Source organism: Martes martes (assembly GCF_963455335.1).
Source record: "Martes martes genome assembly, chromosome: 5".
Taxonomy (NCBI): Eukaryota; Metazoa; Chordata; class Mammalia; order Carnivora; family Mustelidae; genus Martes; species Martes martes.
This window is the reverse complement of record NC_137892.1, coordinates 75,193,832-75,210,948: the sequence shown is the minus strand read 5'-3', so window position 1 is coordinate 75,210,948 and position 17,117 is coordinate 75,193,832. Positions and strand designations below refer to the sequence as shown.

General features: G+C 36.1%; 1 protein-coding gene across 1 annotated transcript in view; it reads left to right on the top strand.

The window, feature by feature from the left end:
- The window catches only part of IPO11 (importin 11), a 208,004-nt gene that overhangs the window by 100,960 nt on the left and 89,927 nt on the right, over positions 1-17,117 (top strand). The window contains exons 22-24 of the mRNA XM_080805105.1: positions 77-153; positions 12,316-12,395; positions 12,808-12,888. Of these exons, the coding sequence (XP_080661231.1) occupies positions 77-153; positions 12,316-12,395; positions 12,808-12,888 (238 nt within the window). The remainder of the gene's footprint in view (positions 1-76; positions 154-12,315; positions 12,396-12,807; positions 12,889-17,117) is intronic.

Here is a 17,117-nt window from a genome sequence, read left to right as displayed (position 1 = left end):
CAGTTTTTTAATAAGTTGTATTATTAACAGCTTAATGGTTATAGAAAGAGACTTAATCATCTGTTTTTCTTCCTAGGTTAGTGACTTTGGAAAACAGCCCATGTGTTACACCAGAGTTGCTTCGTATATTTCAGAATATGTCCCCACTTCTTGGTATGTGTGAAAGTGTAAACAATACTGTTTTTGAATGCAGCCATAATTTGGGGCCCTATAGGTGACTTTAAATTATGCCTTCCATTTTTACAGAAGTCCCTCATATTCACAAACAAGTTTAATAGTGCTTTAATAGTTTTTAGATATGTTTCTGTATAACTTTTTAGAACCATTTCTGCTTATTAAAGAGTAGGCACCAAATTTACTAAATAATTAAAGCCAAAAGAGTGTTCTTGTAATATTAATTCCATATTAAGTTGGAACTTTGTCTGGTAAAGTTTTTATGTTTCATAGTAGGTTCTATAAGGTATTTTAAAGATTATATTGTAAAGCTGCTTCTGTATACCATGGTATTATCCAGTTCCTTTACAAAATGATTTTATGCTGTCACTTGTTCACAGATGAACTCTACATATTTCTGATTTAGCTAAGGCACCAACAGCATGAAGACTATTAAATATTGGCAAATTATATTTATTGTTTCTTTAAGTAGTACTGATGTATAGACATGCAAAATCATGAGTAATGTTCTAAAACCATCATTTGTGGTACATGGGAGAACTGGACACTGCTAGGAGTGGGGCTTTAGTCTCTTTTGGCCACCTTGGATGAGTTCTAAATCGTTTTTTATTTTGTTTTGTTTTTACAATCTGAACATGTATTCTGTTGATAATTAATGCTAGGGAATACTTTCCTGTTATATGTCGCCTACCATTCACAAGTATATAATTCCTTGCATTTTTAAAAAACACAATATTTTGTTTATAGAGTTGTTTTGTGAGAGATTTTACCAGTAGAGATTCACATTTAAACCCATGGAGTAATATAAAGTAATAAAAGGAAAGTAATATAAAGTAAATATAAAGTAAATATAAAGTAAAGTAAATATAATATAAAGTAAATATATAAATATATATATAAAAATATAAAGTAAAGTAAATATAAAGTAAAGTAATATAAAGATTGTATATAATGCAGTTTACTCACCTTTACAATTCTTTTTCAATCTGAAGAATACTATCATTTATTTATAAAATGTAAAAATTAAGTTTTTTGCATTCATAGTAACCATTCTTTAAGAGTGATCCGTGAAGCAACTTTAATTCCTTCATTAGAACTTTGTGTCTACTGACTAAATATTATCAGGGAGGGCATTTACAGCAATATCTTAAGACTGTTTTTTTTCTGGGAATTCATTGTAGTGAGTAGTTTTATTAGAGGCAAAATATTACTGAGTTATAATGATAAACCAGAAAAGTAGATTAACTTTTTGACAGATCAACATATGTGTACTAAAACACTATTATAACTAATTAGAAAACATCTCATTTGCTGGATGTTCACAGTGGGTAGGTAGATATGGTAATCAGTCCTTCACATTTTCTCAGATTTTCTATTATTTTACTCCATTATCCAGAACAGCTCTCAAATAATAAGCAAAATACCATCTGTTTTGTAATAAAGAGCCACTTGCCATTTATCATCTAGTATCCCTATAAAATTGTTCAAAAAATTCCCAAAGATGAAGACTGTGACAATAGACCAGTTGCTTGTTGCTGGTCTCCTAAAAAAGTTTTATCTGTCTTTAAGAAACCACAGGGAATGAGATTGGAAATTATCCTTTTCACTTCCCTTAACTCTCTGCTGAAGGCCTTTTAGTTCTACTCTTCCTAACCTGGACACCAAATACGGTGTTATTCTGATTAATCCACAGTGTTTCTTTGTGCTTGACCTAGGAATAGAAACCTCATCCAGAGCCATTGCCAACTTTGTCATGAATAGGATTCAGCCATTTTCACTTATGGGTGACTTTATACAGTGATGTCACTTTGCCTGTGTTATTTAACCCCAAATTCAACCTGCCTGACCTTTACAGTATAACAGGAGAAGGGTTGGTAGACAGGAAAAAAGAGACTTAAACAAAAAGCATTGACTACTAAGACTCTATGACACTATTTTGAGTATAGACTTGGGTAAGCACCATAGTACAGTTTAACCATAGAAAGCTCTGTAGTTGATGCATAGACCTGATGAATCAGTAAGGACTTCTCTGTGTTTAGAACAGTGTCTGGTGGGGCACCTGGGTGGCTCAGTTGGTGAAGCATCTGACTCTTGATTTTGGCTCGGGTCATGATACCAGGGTCATGAGATCAAACCCTGCATCAGGCTCCACCCTCAGTGGGGAGTCAGCTTGAGATTCTGCCCGTCTCTCTGGTCCTTTCCCTGCTTGCATGAGCATGCACACGTGCACGTGCTCTCTCTATATATAATATAAATAAATCTTTTAAAAAAACAGTGTCTGCCACATAGTAAAGATTATTTTTTTATAGTGCATTTTAGTAAAGATTATTTGTTTTGCAATCATATATGTTAATATTACTGCTAATTTAAAAGAAAAAGTAACCACAGTATCTGAAGGATTTTTACTTAACTAAAGCAAGAACTAGTGAAATTTCATCCTCGTGATAATTGATAATTTGGTTTAAGCTTTTTTTAATATTCAAAAATTTAAAAAATTCTGTATTTTACAGATAGTAGCAGTGCATATAGATTATATGGATGCTAGTAAATTAGTTTATTTCCTGCTTTTCTCTTTGAAAACGAACACTGTATATAATTTGTTTTATGCATTATGGTATGTATATTTGTTTTGAAAATAGGAAATTCTGTTTGCACATTATACCTGTGCATGTTTAGTATACCTTGACAGCAGTGTTACCTTTATTCTTGAGTATCACAAAACTAATTTTTATATGTAGCATTTTGCATATACATTCTTTCATACGAGCTTTAGGATTTATTTTGAAATATAACCAGAATATTGATTTTAATCTTTTAAGAATATAGATCAAAAGGAATACTTAGTTTTCTTATCAGTGAAAACATATTCTTTGTCATTATATCCATGATTTTTAAATTTACTTACCAAATATGATAGCAAATATTTTTGTAAGTAGAAATAAAGCTTTTGCAGGTATTTTCTCATTTTCATTTAAAATATGTAAAACCAACAATATTGAATGCTATTTAGATGTTTAAGTTAATGATTTTTAAGGTGTTAATTGTGAATAAATACAAGGCTAAAATTCATTTTATATCCTTTTTCCTAAATGTAAGTAGAACCAGAGGAATTTAAAGTAGAACCAGAAGATATCACTAAAAGACACTTTTTTAATTAATTATTTTTATTAACATGTAATGTATTATTTGCCCCAGGGGTATAGGTCCGTGAATCATCCGGCTTACACATTTCACCACCCTCACCATATTACATATCCTCCCCAATGTCCATAACCCAACCACCTTCTCCCTCCCCCCATACCCCCTTTGTTTTGTGAGATTAAGCGTCTCTTATGGTTTGTCTCCCTCCCGATCCCATCTTGTTTCATATTTTCCTTCTCTACCTCCCAAACCCCCACCCTGCCTCTCAGATTCCTCATATCATAGAGATCATATGATAATTGTCTTTCTCTGATTGACTTATTTTTCTTAGCATAATACCCTCTAGTTCCATCCACATCATTGCAAATGGCAAGATTTCATTACTTTTGATGGATGCATAGTATTCCATTGTATATATATACCACCTCTTCTTTATCCATTCATCTGTTGATGGACATCTAGGTTCTTTCTATAGTTTGGCTAATTGTGGACATTGCTGCCATAAACATGTGAGTGCATGTACCCCAATGGATCACTACATTTGTATCTTTAGGGTAAATACTCAGTTGAGCAATTGCTGGGTTATAGGGTAGCTCTATTTTCAACTTTTTGAGGAACCTCCATATTGTTTTCCAGAGTGGCTGCACCAGCTTGCATTCCCACTGACAGTGTAGAAGGGTTCCCCTTTCTCTGCATCCCGGCCAACATCTGTCGTTTCCTGACTTGTTAATTTTAGCCATCCTGACTGGTGTGAGGTGGTATCTCAGTGTGGTTTTGATTTGTATTTCCCTGATGCCGAGTGACGGGGAGCATTTTTTCGTGTGTCTGTTGGCCATCTGGATGTCTTCTTTGCAGAAATGTCTGTTCATGCCCATTTCTTGATTGGATTATTTGTTCTTTGGGTGTTGAGTTTGATAAGTTCTTTATAGATTTTGGATACTAGCCCTTTTTCTGATATGTCATTTGTGAATATCTTCTCCCATTCTGTCAGTTGTCTTTTGGTTTTGTTGACTGTTTCCTTTGTTGTGCAAAAGCTTTTGATCTTGATGAAGTCCCAGTAGTTCATTTTTGCCCTTGCTTCCCTTGACTTTGGCAGTGTTTCTAGGAAGAAGTTGCTGCGGCTGAGGTTGAAGAGGTTGTTGCCTGTGTTCTCAAAGATTTTGATGGATTCTTTTCTCACATTGAGGTCTTTGGTCAATTTTGAGTTTATTTTTGTACTGTTGGATCCTGTTGGCTAGTATTTTGGTGAGAATTTTTGCATCTGTGTTCATCAGGGATATTAGTTTGTAATTCTCCTTTTCGCTGGGTTCTTGGTCTGGTTTTGGGATCAAGGTAATGCTGGCCTCATAAAATGAGTTTGGAAGTTTTCCTTCCATTTCTATTTTTTGGAATAGTTTAAGAAGAATAGGTATTAATTCTTCTTTAATTTTTTTAAAAGATTTTATTTTTTATTTGAGAGAGAGAGAGATCACAAGTAGGCAGAGAGTCATGCAGAGAGAGGGGGAAGCAGGCTCCCTGCTGAGCAGAGAGCCTGATGCATGGCTCGATCCCAGGACCCTGAGATCATGACCTGAGCCAAAGGCAGAGACTTAACCTACTGAGCCACCCAGGTGCCCTTAATTCTTCTTTAAATGTTTGGCAGAATTCCCCTGGGAAGCCATCTGGCCCCGGGCTCTTGTTTTTTGGGGAGATATTTGATGACTGCTTCAATCTCCTTACTGGTTATGGTTCTGTTCAGGTTTTCTATTTCTTCCTGGTTCAGTTGTGGTAGTTTATATGTCTCTAGGAATGCATCCATTTCTTCCAGATTGTCAAATTTGCTGGCGTGGAGTTGCTCATAATATGTTCTTATAGTTATATTTCTTTTGTATTGCTTGTGATCTCTCCTCTTTCATTCATGGTTTTATTAATTTGGGTCCTTTCTGTTTTCTTTTTGATAAGTCTGGCCAGGGGTTTATCAATCTTATTAATTTTTTCAAAAAACCACCTTCTAGTTTCGTTGATTTGTTCTATTTTGTTTGTTTGTTTGTTTCTGTTTCACTGATTTCTGCTCGGATCCTTATTATTTCTCTTCTGCTGGGTTTAGGCTTTCTTTGTTGTTCTTTCTCCAGCTCCTTTAGGTGTAGGGTTAGGTTGTGTATTTGAGACCTTTCTTGTTTCTTGAGAAAGGCTTGTATTGCTACATATTTTCCTCTTAGGACTCTCTTTGCTGTGTCCCACAGATTTTAAACCATTGTGTTTTTATTATCATTTGTTTCCATGAATGTTTTCAGTTCTCCTTTAATTTCCTGGTTGACCCATTCATTCTTTAGTAGGATGCTCTTTAGCCTCCATGTATTTGTGTTCTTACCAAATTTCCTCTTGTGATTGAGTTCTAGCTTCAGAGCATTGTGGTCCGAAAATATGCAGGGAATGATCCCAATCTTTTGGTACCAGTTGAGACCTGATTTGTGACCCAGGATGTCATCTATTCTGGAGAATGTTCCATGTGCCCTAGAGAAGAATGTGTATTCTGTTGCTTTGGGATGGAATATTCTGAATACATCTGTGCTGTCCATCTGGTCCAGTGTGTCATTTAAGGCCTTTATTTCCTTGTTGATCTTTTGCTTGGATGATTTGTCCATTTTAGTGAAGGGGTGTTAAAGTCCCCTACTATTATTGTATTATTGTTGATGTGTTTCTTTGATTTTGTTATTAATTGGTTTATATAGTTGGCTGCTCCCATGTTAGGGGCATAGATATTTAAAACTGTTAGATCTTCTTGTTGGACAGACCCTTTAAGTATGATTTAGTGTCCTTCCTCATCTCTTATTATAGTCTCTGGCTTAAAATCTAATTTATCTGATATGAAGATTGCCATCCCAGCTTTCTTTTGATGTCCATTAGCTTGGTAAATTTTTTTCATGTCCTCAGTTCAAATCTGGAGGTGCCTTTGGGTCTAAAATGAGTTTCTTGTAGATAGCATATGGCTGGGTCTTGTTTTTTAATCCATTCTGATACCCTGTGTCTTTTGATTGGGGCATTTAGCCCATTTACATTCAGGGTAGCTATTGAAAGGTATGAATTTAGTGTTATTGTATTGCCTGTAAGGTGACTGTTACTGTATATTGTCTCTGTTTCTTTCTGAGCTACTACTTTTAGGGTCTCTCTTTGCTTAGTGGACCCCTTTCAATATTTCATATAGGGCTGGTTTGGTGTTTGCAAATTCTTTTATTTTAAAAGATTTTATTTATTTATTTGACAGTCAGAGATCACAAGTAGGCAGAGAGGCAGGCAGAAAGAGAGGGGAAAGCAGGCTCCCCACTGAGCAGAGAGCCTGATGCGGGGCTCGATCCCAGGACCCTGGGATCATGACCTAAGCCGAAGGCAGAGGCTTAACCCACTGAGCCACCCAGGCACCCCGCAAATTCTTTGAATTTTTTCTGTCCTTAAAGCTTTTTATCTCTCCTTGTATTTTCAGTGGTAGTCTAGCTGGATATAGTATTCTTGGCTGCATATTTTTCTCATTTAATGCTCTGAATATATCATGTCATTTCTTTCTGGCCTGCCAGGTTTTTGTAGATAAGTCTGCTGCCAGTCTAATATTTCTACCATTGTATATTACAGAACTCTTGTCCTGAGCTACTTTCAGGATTTTCTCTTTGTCACTAAGACTTGTAAGTTTTACTATTGGATGATAGGATGTGGACCTATTTTAATTGATTTTGAGGAGTATTCTCTGTGCCTCCTGGATTTTGATGCTTGTTCCCTTTGCCATATTAGGGAGATTCTCTGGTATAATTTGCTTCAATATCCCTTCTGCCCCTCTCTTCTTCTTTTGTGATCCCAATTATTCTAATATTGTTTTGTCTTATGGTATCACTTATCCCTTGAATTCTCCCCTCATGGTCCAGTAGTTTTTTGTCTCTCTTTTGCCCAGCTTCTTTATTCTCCATCATTTGGTCTTCTATATCACTAATTCTCTCTTCTGCCTCATTTATCCTAGCAGTAAGAGCCTCCATTTTTATTGCACCTCATTAATAGCTTTTATGATTTCAGCTTGGTTAGATTTTAGTTCTTTTATTTCTCCAGAAAGGGATTTTATTTCTCCAGAAAGGGTTTTCTTTGATATCTTCCATGTCTTTTTCGAACCCAGCTAACACCTTGATAATCGTCATTCTGAACTCTAGTTCTGACATATTATCAATGTCTGTATTGATTAGTTCCCTAGCCATTCGTACTACCTCTTGTTCTTTTTTTGTGTTTTTTCTGCCTTGTCAATTTATCAAGATAAAAATAAATGATATGAACAAGAGAATAAAATACTAAAGGGGTGGCAATGACCCCAGAAATTGTTTGCTAATCAAATCAGAAGAGACCCAAAACCAAGGGGAGAAGAAAGGGGGGAAAAGGAAATAAAAATTTAAAAAAATTTTAAAAATTCATATATATATTAGACTAGTGAATAGAACAGAGCGACCCACTTGATTTTGGGTGTATTTTGGTCTCTTAGAAGAAGCTAGCTTCCAAAATTTGAAAGAAAGAAAAACTTATGTATATATAAAAATAAGGGTAAACCCAATGTAGGGATGGAATATGACTATAAAGATGAACATTAAAAAAAAATTCTAAGAAAGGCATTGATAAGTTGGTTTCAAAAAGAAAAAACAATGGATGAGAGAATGTGCTCAGACTGGAGGCTAGAACAAAGCCATGTGCTAGATTTAGGGTATTTTTTGATCTATTAGAAGAAATTGTATCCCAAAATTTTAAAGGGAAAAACCCTATATGTGTACAAAAAATAAGGTTAAATATAATGAAGGATAAAATATGACTATAACAATGAAGGTTTAAAAAGATTTTTTTTAGAAAGGTATTGTTAAGATGAACTAGTTAAAAAACGTTAGAAGAGGAAAGAGGAAAAGTTAAACAAAAAATAGAATAAGAAAGAAAATAAAATTTAAAAAATTTAACTTGGCAAGACTAATGGGATCATGGGGAAAATGCCATGAATTCTGTGCGTTGCTTCCCCCTAGCTCTGAAATTCCACTATTGTTGTTGATCAGTGAGATTGTCCTTGGCTGGATATTCTTGCTGATCTTCTTGGGGAGGGGCCTGTTGCAGTGATTCTCAAATGTCTTTGCCTGAGGCGGAATTGCACTGCCTTTGCCAGGGGCCAGGCTAAGGAATCTGCTCAGGTTTGCTCTCAGTAGCTTTTGTTCCCTGAACGATTTCCGTAGAGCTTTGGAGGACAAGAATGAAAATCACGGTTTACCAATTTCCGGCCCAGAGGAGCTGAGAGCTTGGGCCCCCACTCCTCACCGTACCTTCAGAGAAAAGCAGTCAATCCCTCCTGTCTCCCCAGTCTCCACGGTACTTCGTACTCACCCAGCCTGTGACCAAGCATTTCTGTCTCTGGCGCTCAGACCCGTTTGGAGTCTCCAAACCCATCAGATTCCTGCCCCATGCTCCTGCACCGCTTCTCCCAGAGGAGGGAGGGGGGGGGTTTTCTGGATCTGCCACTTGTGCGTTCCCTGCTCGAAGTGCAGTGGCCCGACTGTGCCTTTAATCACAGTTCAAGGTTACCCCAATATGAACGCTCACTCCTGGGCTCTGTCTCTTTAGTCAGCTTCCCTGCCCTGATACCTGGCAGCTCTGCCACACTCAGACACCCCCTATCTTTCTATGACCCATGGGACCCTGACCTCACTGTCCCCATGAGGGGTCCACCCCTGCTTAGCCTCTGGAGCGACGTCAGTGGAGTAGACTTCTAAAAGTTCTGATTTTGTGCTTCACTGCTCCACCGCTTGCTAGGATCCAGCCCCCCTCCGCCCCCCCCGTCATGGTCTCTCTTCCTGCAGCTTCAGATTCACTTCTCCGTAAGTCCTACTTTCAGAAAGTGGTCGATTTTCTGTTCCTAGAATTGCTGCTCTTCTTTTCTTCTGTCTCCTGTTGAGTTTGTAGGTGTTCAGAATGGTTTGGTAACTATCTAGCTGAACTTCTGGGACCTGGTGTCATTTCAGTCTGCTACTCTTAGGCCATCTTGCTTCTGTCCAAAAATAATTTTTGATTAACTTAGTTCTCAGGGCTTGTTTTTAAAATCATTTAAATCTGTTTTATAATGTTAATGTACTTAGTATTCTCATTACTTGGAAGATAGCTGACTGTTTCTTGTCAATGTTGTTATAAATGTCAAACTAATGTTCCTTGACCAGTGAAATTTTTCTGCTGTTAACTTTTTATCTGATTTGGAAGGGGCTGTTCCCTATCTGTCTTCATGATGTTGTAGGGTCTTTTAAACATTTTAGTCCTCCTATATTATCAGAATTTGAAATAAAAGGAGAAATGATGATAGTGTCCTTTCCCAACATAAAATTAAATAGTATGGTTAAATGTAGATTCCTATTGAAGCTCTTTAACGTATTTTAGTAATTTGTTCTCTCTGCCCCATTACAGAGACTTTAAGGAAATAAATAAAATGTAATATGAAAGTACAGATTACAGGAACAAAGAAATAGAGGGAGAAAAAAGAATTCACAGAATAAAAGTTTTAATTAGACTAATAGATATAAATCATATGTGCTCAGTATAATTAGTTACTTTGGGCCAGAGATTTGCCTCTGAGTTCATTCATAGGCTGTGAAAGAAAAACTTGATCACTTAAATTAGGGATTTTCAATCTGGATACTATGGACATTTTGGATCAGATAATTTTTTGTTTTGAGGGGCTGTCGAGTACATTGTAGGAAGGTTAATAGCCTCCTTAACCTCAGCCCACTAGATGCCAGTTGTAACAGCCTGTTTCCAGACCTTGCCGGATGTCTTGTAAGAGGCAGTAGCCCCTGATTGAGAGCATTTGGTTTAAGTTATTCACAGGGTCTGAATGTAAATACAGATCTCTTGCATCTTGAAGTAAAGCTCCTTCTGATGCTAAACCAGACCGTATTCCTCAGTCTCACTAGGAACTCATGGATATAATGAACAATATTCACTGTACTTTAAGTTAGGCATGATAGCATGCCCTAGAAAATTGAGTAAAGGCTAACCTTGCCATGATGGAGACATGGAAAACAGTTTGACATGACCTAGTCACTTGAGTATTTGCTTCTGTAGATGGATCCAGGAATAGTTCTTAAAGTATCTGCAAATAAAGTATCAGCAAATAGAGACACTGTGGTTTTTGAAACCAGTTCTTCTTAAATACTATATTGATAAAAGTTGAGATGGCAGTGTTTTAGAAATTATACATGCCTGGTGTGTAGCCATTTTAAGTTCTCACTTGAATAAGACTATTCTTGCTTATCACAGTCATTTCCAGTCTGCTCTTCAGTGTTGGCCTGCTAAAGAGTGTACACAAGTCCAAACTTGACTGAACTTTCTGCTGGAGGAAAAGAAGGCACTGAATTTTCCTGCCAATAACTTTATACAGTATAAAGCCTTGCTCATTTACCCTTAGATTTCATCTTCTCATGTGAAAAATATTTATATGACAGCCTTCATTATTTCTTTTTATGTCTTTCATTAGCACGGTAACAAGTTGATTCATCCCTATCCTTTCCACAGTTTTCATTTTTAATTACTCCTTTGAATCCTAAAGTATATGTGTGCTTTTAAAAGACATTTTGAGGGGTGCCTGGGTGGCTCAGTGGGTTAAAGCCTCTGCCTTCAGCTCAGGTCATGATCCCAGGGTCCTGGGATCGAGCCCCACATCTGGCTCTCTGCTCAGTGGGGAGCCTGCTTCCTCCTCTCTCTGTCTGCCTCTCTGCCTACTGGTGATCTCTGTCTGTCAAATAAATAAATAAAATCTTTAAAAAAAAAAAAAGACATTTTGAGCAAGGAGTAAGATTTTCCCTTTCTTGTAAAAGTGTATGGGGAATTCTTATCTGAAGAGAATGTCTTCTTACTGTAGTAGGATAGGAGTTATTTACAAGCTAGAGCCTAGGTCAGTATTTCATCAGGAAAACAAAAATCTTTTTTTAATATGTCCTATTGCAAGTGAAGAGAATTTTGAAAATATTAACAACATATCTAAAATTGCATTTTAGATATGGATATTTTGGGGTCATGTTTTGATCTGTAAATTATACACATAAGATTTGTATTCTGTTGTACTATTTTATGTGATAAAGCATGTAAAATAACACTATGAAAATTTGATCATGTACAGTTAATAAAATAGTTTTCTGCTTTGCTCTAGAACAGCTAAACACAGTATCCTTTCCTATGCTATTCTGGTAGTTACATTTTTAGGAATATTTTTTATGTGTAAATTCTTACAGGGGAGCAGTTTTGAAGATGAGTCCAAGGATTGAGAATTACCTAAACACGGTAGTAAAAGTTTTTGGAGTGTGAAAGGACTCTTTTCATAAGTAGTGTAGCATATTCAATACTAGTGCAGTAGCACTCAGTAAATGCTTACTGAGTGAACCATTTAATCTCATGTAAAAATGTGGTGGTAAAATGATTCCGTTACTTGTCATTTACCGTGCTGGTACTAGAAATGTAGTTTGAAATGAAAAGTTTGGTTCAGGGGCACCTGGGTGGCTCAGTGGGTTAAAGCCTCTGCCTTCGGCTCAGGTCATGGTCCCAGGGTCCTGGGATCGAGCCCCACATCGGGCTCTCTGCTCAGCAGGGAGCCTGCCTCCTCTTCTCTCTGCCTGCCTCTCTGCCTACTTGCGATCTCTATCTGTCAAATAAATAAATAAAATCTTAAAAAGAAAAGAAAAGAAAAGAAAAGTTTGGTTCATATGGTTATGTGCTTGTTTTCTGAAAGGGGGAAAAACAAACCTGGGTGCTTAATTTTTTTCCTAAATTATTTTAACTAGTGGCAGGTATATGGGGAGGTACTCAGTTATAGGTTGATGCCAGTTTTTAGATAGCTGTTTATATCCCAGTAGTCTGAACAGCATTCAGAAGGTTTGTAAAGAAGGGTATATAAATTAATTTTAAATAAATTGCTTCATTTAAACTGATTTTGAACATTGAATTAACCTTTCCTTTTTAAAATAAATTTATTGGCAGAACTAAGTTCAGAAAATCTCAGAACCTGCTTTAAGATCATCAATGGTTATATCTTTTTGTCATCAACAGAATTTCTACAGGTACGGTGTAGTAATTTTTGCACTGTAAAAATTTATGTAGTTCTTAACTTTGTTTCTCATTTGAAATCCAGATACCTTTTAAAAATTTTTAAGATTCCTCTGTTACTTAAAGGGGGAAAAAAAACTTTAAAAGCACTGTAGGGCAGATGTGATGCACTTCCATGAACTGTTACTTAACACAGAATGTATGCTCTATAAATAAATACAGCCTTGTATTTCTGCAGAAGTCAGCAAAAATACAGTAAACTGTATTTTTCTTTCTAATCTTTTCCTAAGAGTTCTAACTGAAACTTTATATGCTTAGACCTTAAGTATATAATTTTCAAATAGATTATAATGAGTTCCAAATTTAATTTTTGCCTATTTTGATACTGCAAATATATGTATATTTTGACTTTTGATTAAATTTCAGACATATGCAGTGGGTCTCTGTCAGTCCTTTTGTGAGCTGCTAAAGGAAATTACTACAGAAGGTCAAGTTCAAGTGCTCAAGGTATTGTCATATTTTAAATGCATATTGTTGTAAGTTTTCCATCTGTATTTTGTGAAATTGGACGTTCATTTGGGTTTGGATGATTGGCGAGAAGGAGAGGAGTACTTTTAGACAGTATTTTCTTTTAGTGGTAATCAGTTGCTATAAACCTCTGGACCAGGGGTCTCAAATTTGAATGTGCATACAGATCTCCTGAGGATGTTTTTAAAATGTGGATTCCACATTTCTGACAAGATTCCTGCTGTTGGTATCCTTATCAAGGTGCACTCTCCCTGCTCTCCCCCCCACCTCATCCTGAGACCTTCTAAGCAAGGCTTTAAAAATGTTTACGAATTGTCCAAAGATTGGTGACATGTGATACTTCCCACTGCTCCAGTTGGTTAGCCTCCTTTTGGGAAGAAATTTTATTATAATGTGGGACTTTTAATTTGCATTGGCATTGTAGTTATACTATAAAACTTGTGTAGACTGAGTATGATTTAGAACATAGTGTCAAGTCATTATGTCGTATACTTGAAAATAGTATTATGTTTTATGTCAGTTATACCTAAATTTAAAAAAACCTTATAAAGTAAAATCTGAGTTAATGTTTATGTATTATATCTTTATAGATTAAAGATATATATTATCTTTATATATTGTATATAATTGTGTAGAATTAAGAGTAGGCTCTGAGTTGTATACATTTATGTATTAAAGATGTAAATAGTATCAAATATATATTTATAAACATGTTATTATAAATATATAGTGAAATATATCTTTACATGTATGTATGTGTATACATATACATATGTGCTTTATGTTTATACTTTGCAAGAAGATGTAGCTGTTAAAAGTTTCACCCCTTCCTGTACTCCCTTCCCCCCTTTTTTTTTTATTTCTTAGCTGTGTTCTATGTCAGATATGGTCAGATACATGAGATGGTTAGGTGAAATGTTAATTATCATAACAAAGTTGCATTTATTTTATGAAAACCACAGCATATCTTTAGATCTTAAAAGCTATATGATTTCCTCCCAGTGAAATTATAATATCTTTGCCCAAAGAGGTTCATTGTAGGAAATGTACACTTGACCCCTGAACAACACAAAGGTTAAGGTCAAAGACCCTCTGCACATAAAAAATCCAGGTTTAACTTCTGACTCCCCACAAACTTAACTATTAATCCCTACTGTTGACTGAAGTCTTAAGGATAACATAAACAGTCAATTAACACATACCTTTTAAATTATATGTGTTATATACTGTATTCTTAAAGTAAGCTAGAGAAAAGAAAATGTTAAAATCATGAGATAAAAATGAAAAAAAAAACTCATGAGAAAATGCATTTATAGTACTGTACTATATTGAAAAAATCTGCATATATGTGGGCCTGTGCATTTCAAAACCTTGTTCAAGGGTCAGCTGTATGTAACTAATCACTGTAATTTGCCATAGTAATCCACAGTATATTGGGGGACTAAGTAGGTAAAGTTTGTGCAGATGGTAAAATCTTCTTTTGTATTAACCACTGTGATAGCTGCTGTACAGCTAATAAGAGTAATCATCAGTTTGAATTTATTCAAGCATTATAATATTTAATATGTTGTTCATCAGACGTTTATTGTTCACACGCACATATAGAACTCCAGATACCCATGTTACAATGCTCATTAATTTGACTTTCAAATTGGTAGCAGGTTGCATTTGGTATCTTTGATCCTTATTCATTTATTCATCATACAGGTTATGGGTCAGCAAACTTTTTCTGTAAAGGACTGGGTAGTAAATGTTTTAGGCTTTGTGGGCCATGCAGTCTTTGTCTCACATATTTGTATCTGCTGTTGTAGGATTGAAAGCAGTTACAGATGATAAGTAAGTGGATGAGTGTGGCTGTATTCCAGTAATGCTTTATTTACAGAATTATGGTGTGGGCATAGTTTGCCAACCGCTAGTATTGATATTAAGTTTTCAGTTATAAAGTGATCAGGCAGGAAGGCACCTATAATTAAGGATTTTGTATGTTTGCTATGGCTACTGTAACAAAGTACTTAACATGACAGAAATTAATGTATAGTATTGATGGTAATTATCTCCCTCACAGTGCACTAGACACTGGAAGTCTGAAATCAAGGTGTTGTCAGGGCCGTGCTCTCTCTGAAGACTCTTGGAGAGAGTTTGTTCCATGCCTTTGTCTTAGCTTGTGATGATTGCCATCACGCTATGGCTTCCTTGGCTTGTACATTTACTGCTTCAGTCTCTGCTTTCCCTTGCGCATGATATTCTCTTTGTATCTCTCTTTTCTAATAAGAGTACCAGCCATAACAGATTAGGGGCCTACTCTAATAATATCTTAACCCAGTTACATCTGCAAAGACCCTGTTTCCAACCACATTCATGAGTATCTGGGATTAGGACCCCAACATATCTTTTTGGAAGACACAGTTCAACCCATAACAAGCATTTATTGTTGAGAAGTAAAAAGATGGCTTTTGTGGGTGGAGATGAAGTATGGAGGACTTGACTGGAGTCGGTTTTGTAGATGAAAGTGACCCAGTACAAGGGAGGATGGCTCTAGATGATACAAGGATTGGGATTTTGAATCAAGAGCATTTGTGGAAAGATTAGTTTGAAGGGGGGGTTGGGCAGGAGTTTGTTTTCTGAGAGGGTTGGCCAAAATGGCAGTGATTGAAGCTGTAGATAATCATGTTAGGTAAGAAGATCAGTATAGGAAACTGGTATGTGACCTAGGTGTTTTCAGTTACAAAGGAGACAAGGTTAGAGCGGCCTGATGCCTGTCACTCTTGAGGCAGAAGTATGTTGCAAGATGATAAGAATATTTGTACTTTCCATAGCGTAGGGGGCATGAATATTACTTACCTCAGTATTCATTCTTTAGTGAATTCTACATTACTGCTGTTGAAATTGATACTTTAGATTCTTGATTCATTTTAAAGATTTTATTTTTTTAAATTTTTTTTAAAGATTTTTTTAAGATTTTTAAAATGATTTTATTTAAAGATTTTATTTATTTTTATTTTTAAAGATTTTATTTATTTATTTGAGAGAGATAGAGAGAGAGAGCATAAAAAGGGAGAAGGTCAGAGGGAGAAATGGACTCCCCACAGAGCTGGGAGCCTAATGCGGGACTCCCTCCCAGGACTCCGGGATCATGACCTGAGCCAAAGGCAGTGGCTTAACCAAGTGAGCCACCCAGGCACCCCTCTTGATTTACTTATATATTAGAATGATGTCTTTAGGGTTTAAGAGAATTCTTACAATACAGAAAGGCTTTTAACAGGAGTTGAAATAAAAGGATCTTTGGGGGCACCTAGTCGATCTAGTGTCTGCCTTTGGCTCAGGTCATGATCCCAGGGTCCTGGGATTGAGCCCTGCATCAGGCTTCTGCTCAGTGGGGAGCATGCTTCTCCCTCTCCCTCTGACTGCTCTTCTGCCTGCTTGTGCTCTCTCTGTCTCTCTGTCAAATAAATAAAATATTTTTTAAAAAAAAGATCTTTGGTTAATTCTGATTTTTCCCAGAAAGTCCATTTATCAAACCCATTACTTACTTCACCATACTGTCTGATTTTTGCTCTTCTGTATTTGAAATCACAGTAGAAACTTTAAACCAAGATAATGTTGTAAACTAAAAATAGGGCACATACCGTAAAATATGATAAAACTCTATTTTAGTTTCATAGATGCTTTAGTTTCTTTTCTAGTATAGGGGTTAAAGCATGAGAATGAAAGCCCCAGTTACAAGAGAAGCCTGTGGTCTCTGAAGGAGTAATTACAGAAATCTGTGGCTTTTAGAGACCCTGGGTGCTTGAGGCCTGGTCTACTGTCACATGTCTATTACTCCTCAGAGCCACTATTTTCACAGTATTCTCTAAGCTGCAGAGGTTACGAGTAACATTGGACAGGTTTACAAAAATGTTCTTGTGAATTTTTAATGCATTTTTTCCCTTAACCAAACCTATGTAGTGGCAATATATAATTTTACTGAGGACTTCATCTGTCTTAACTAATCTTAGCTTCATCTTTTGTCTTGATGGTAATTTATTTTCTGGAAGTAGAAAAGATAATAAGGAGTCAATACTATGCCTTAATTCTGAGGAAAAAGTGACTGGCTGTGTAGGAATGGTAGAAATTTGAGAGGAAATTGTTGTGTCATTTTGATGTTGTCTGTATAGATTTGTGTGTGTGCATGTGTGTGTCTTTCTCCTCAAGCTTTTCCATGATCCTAA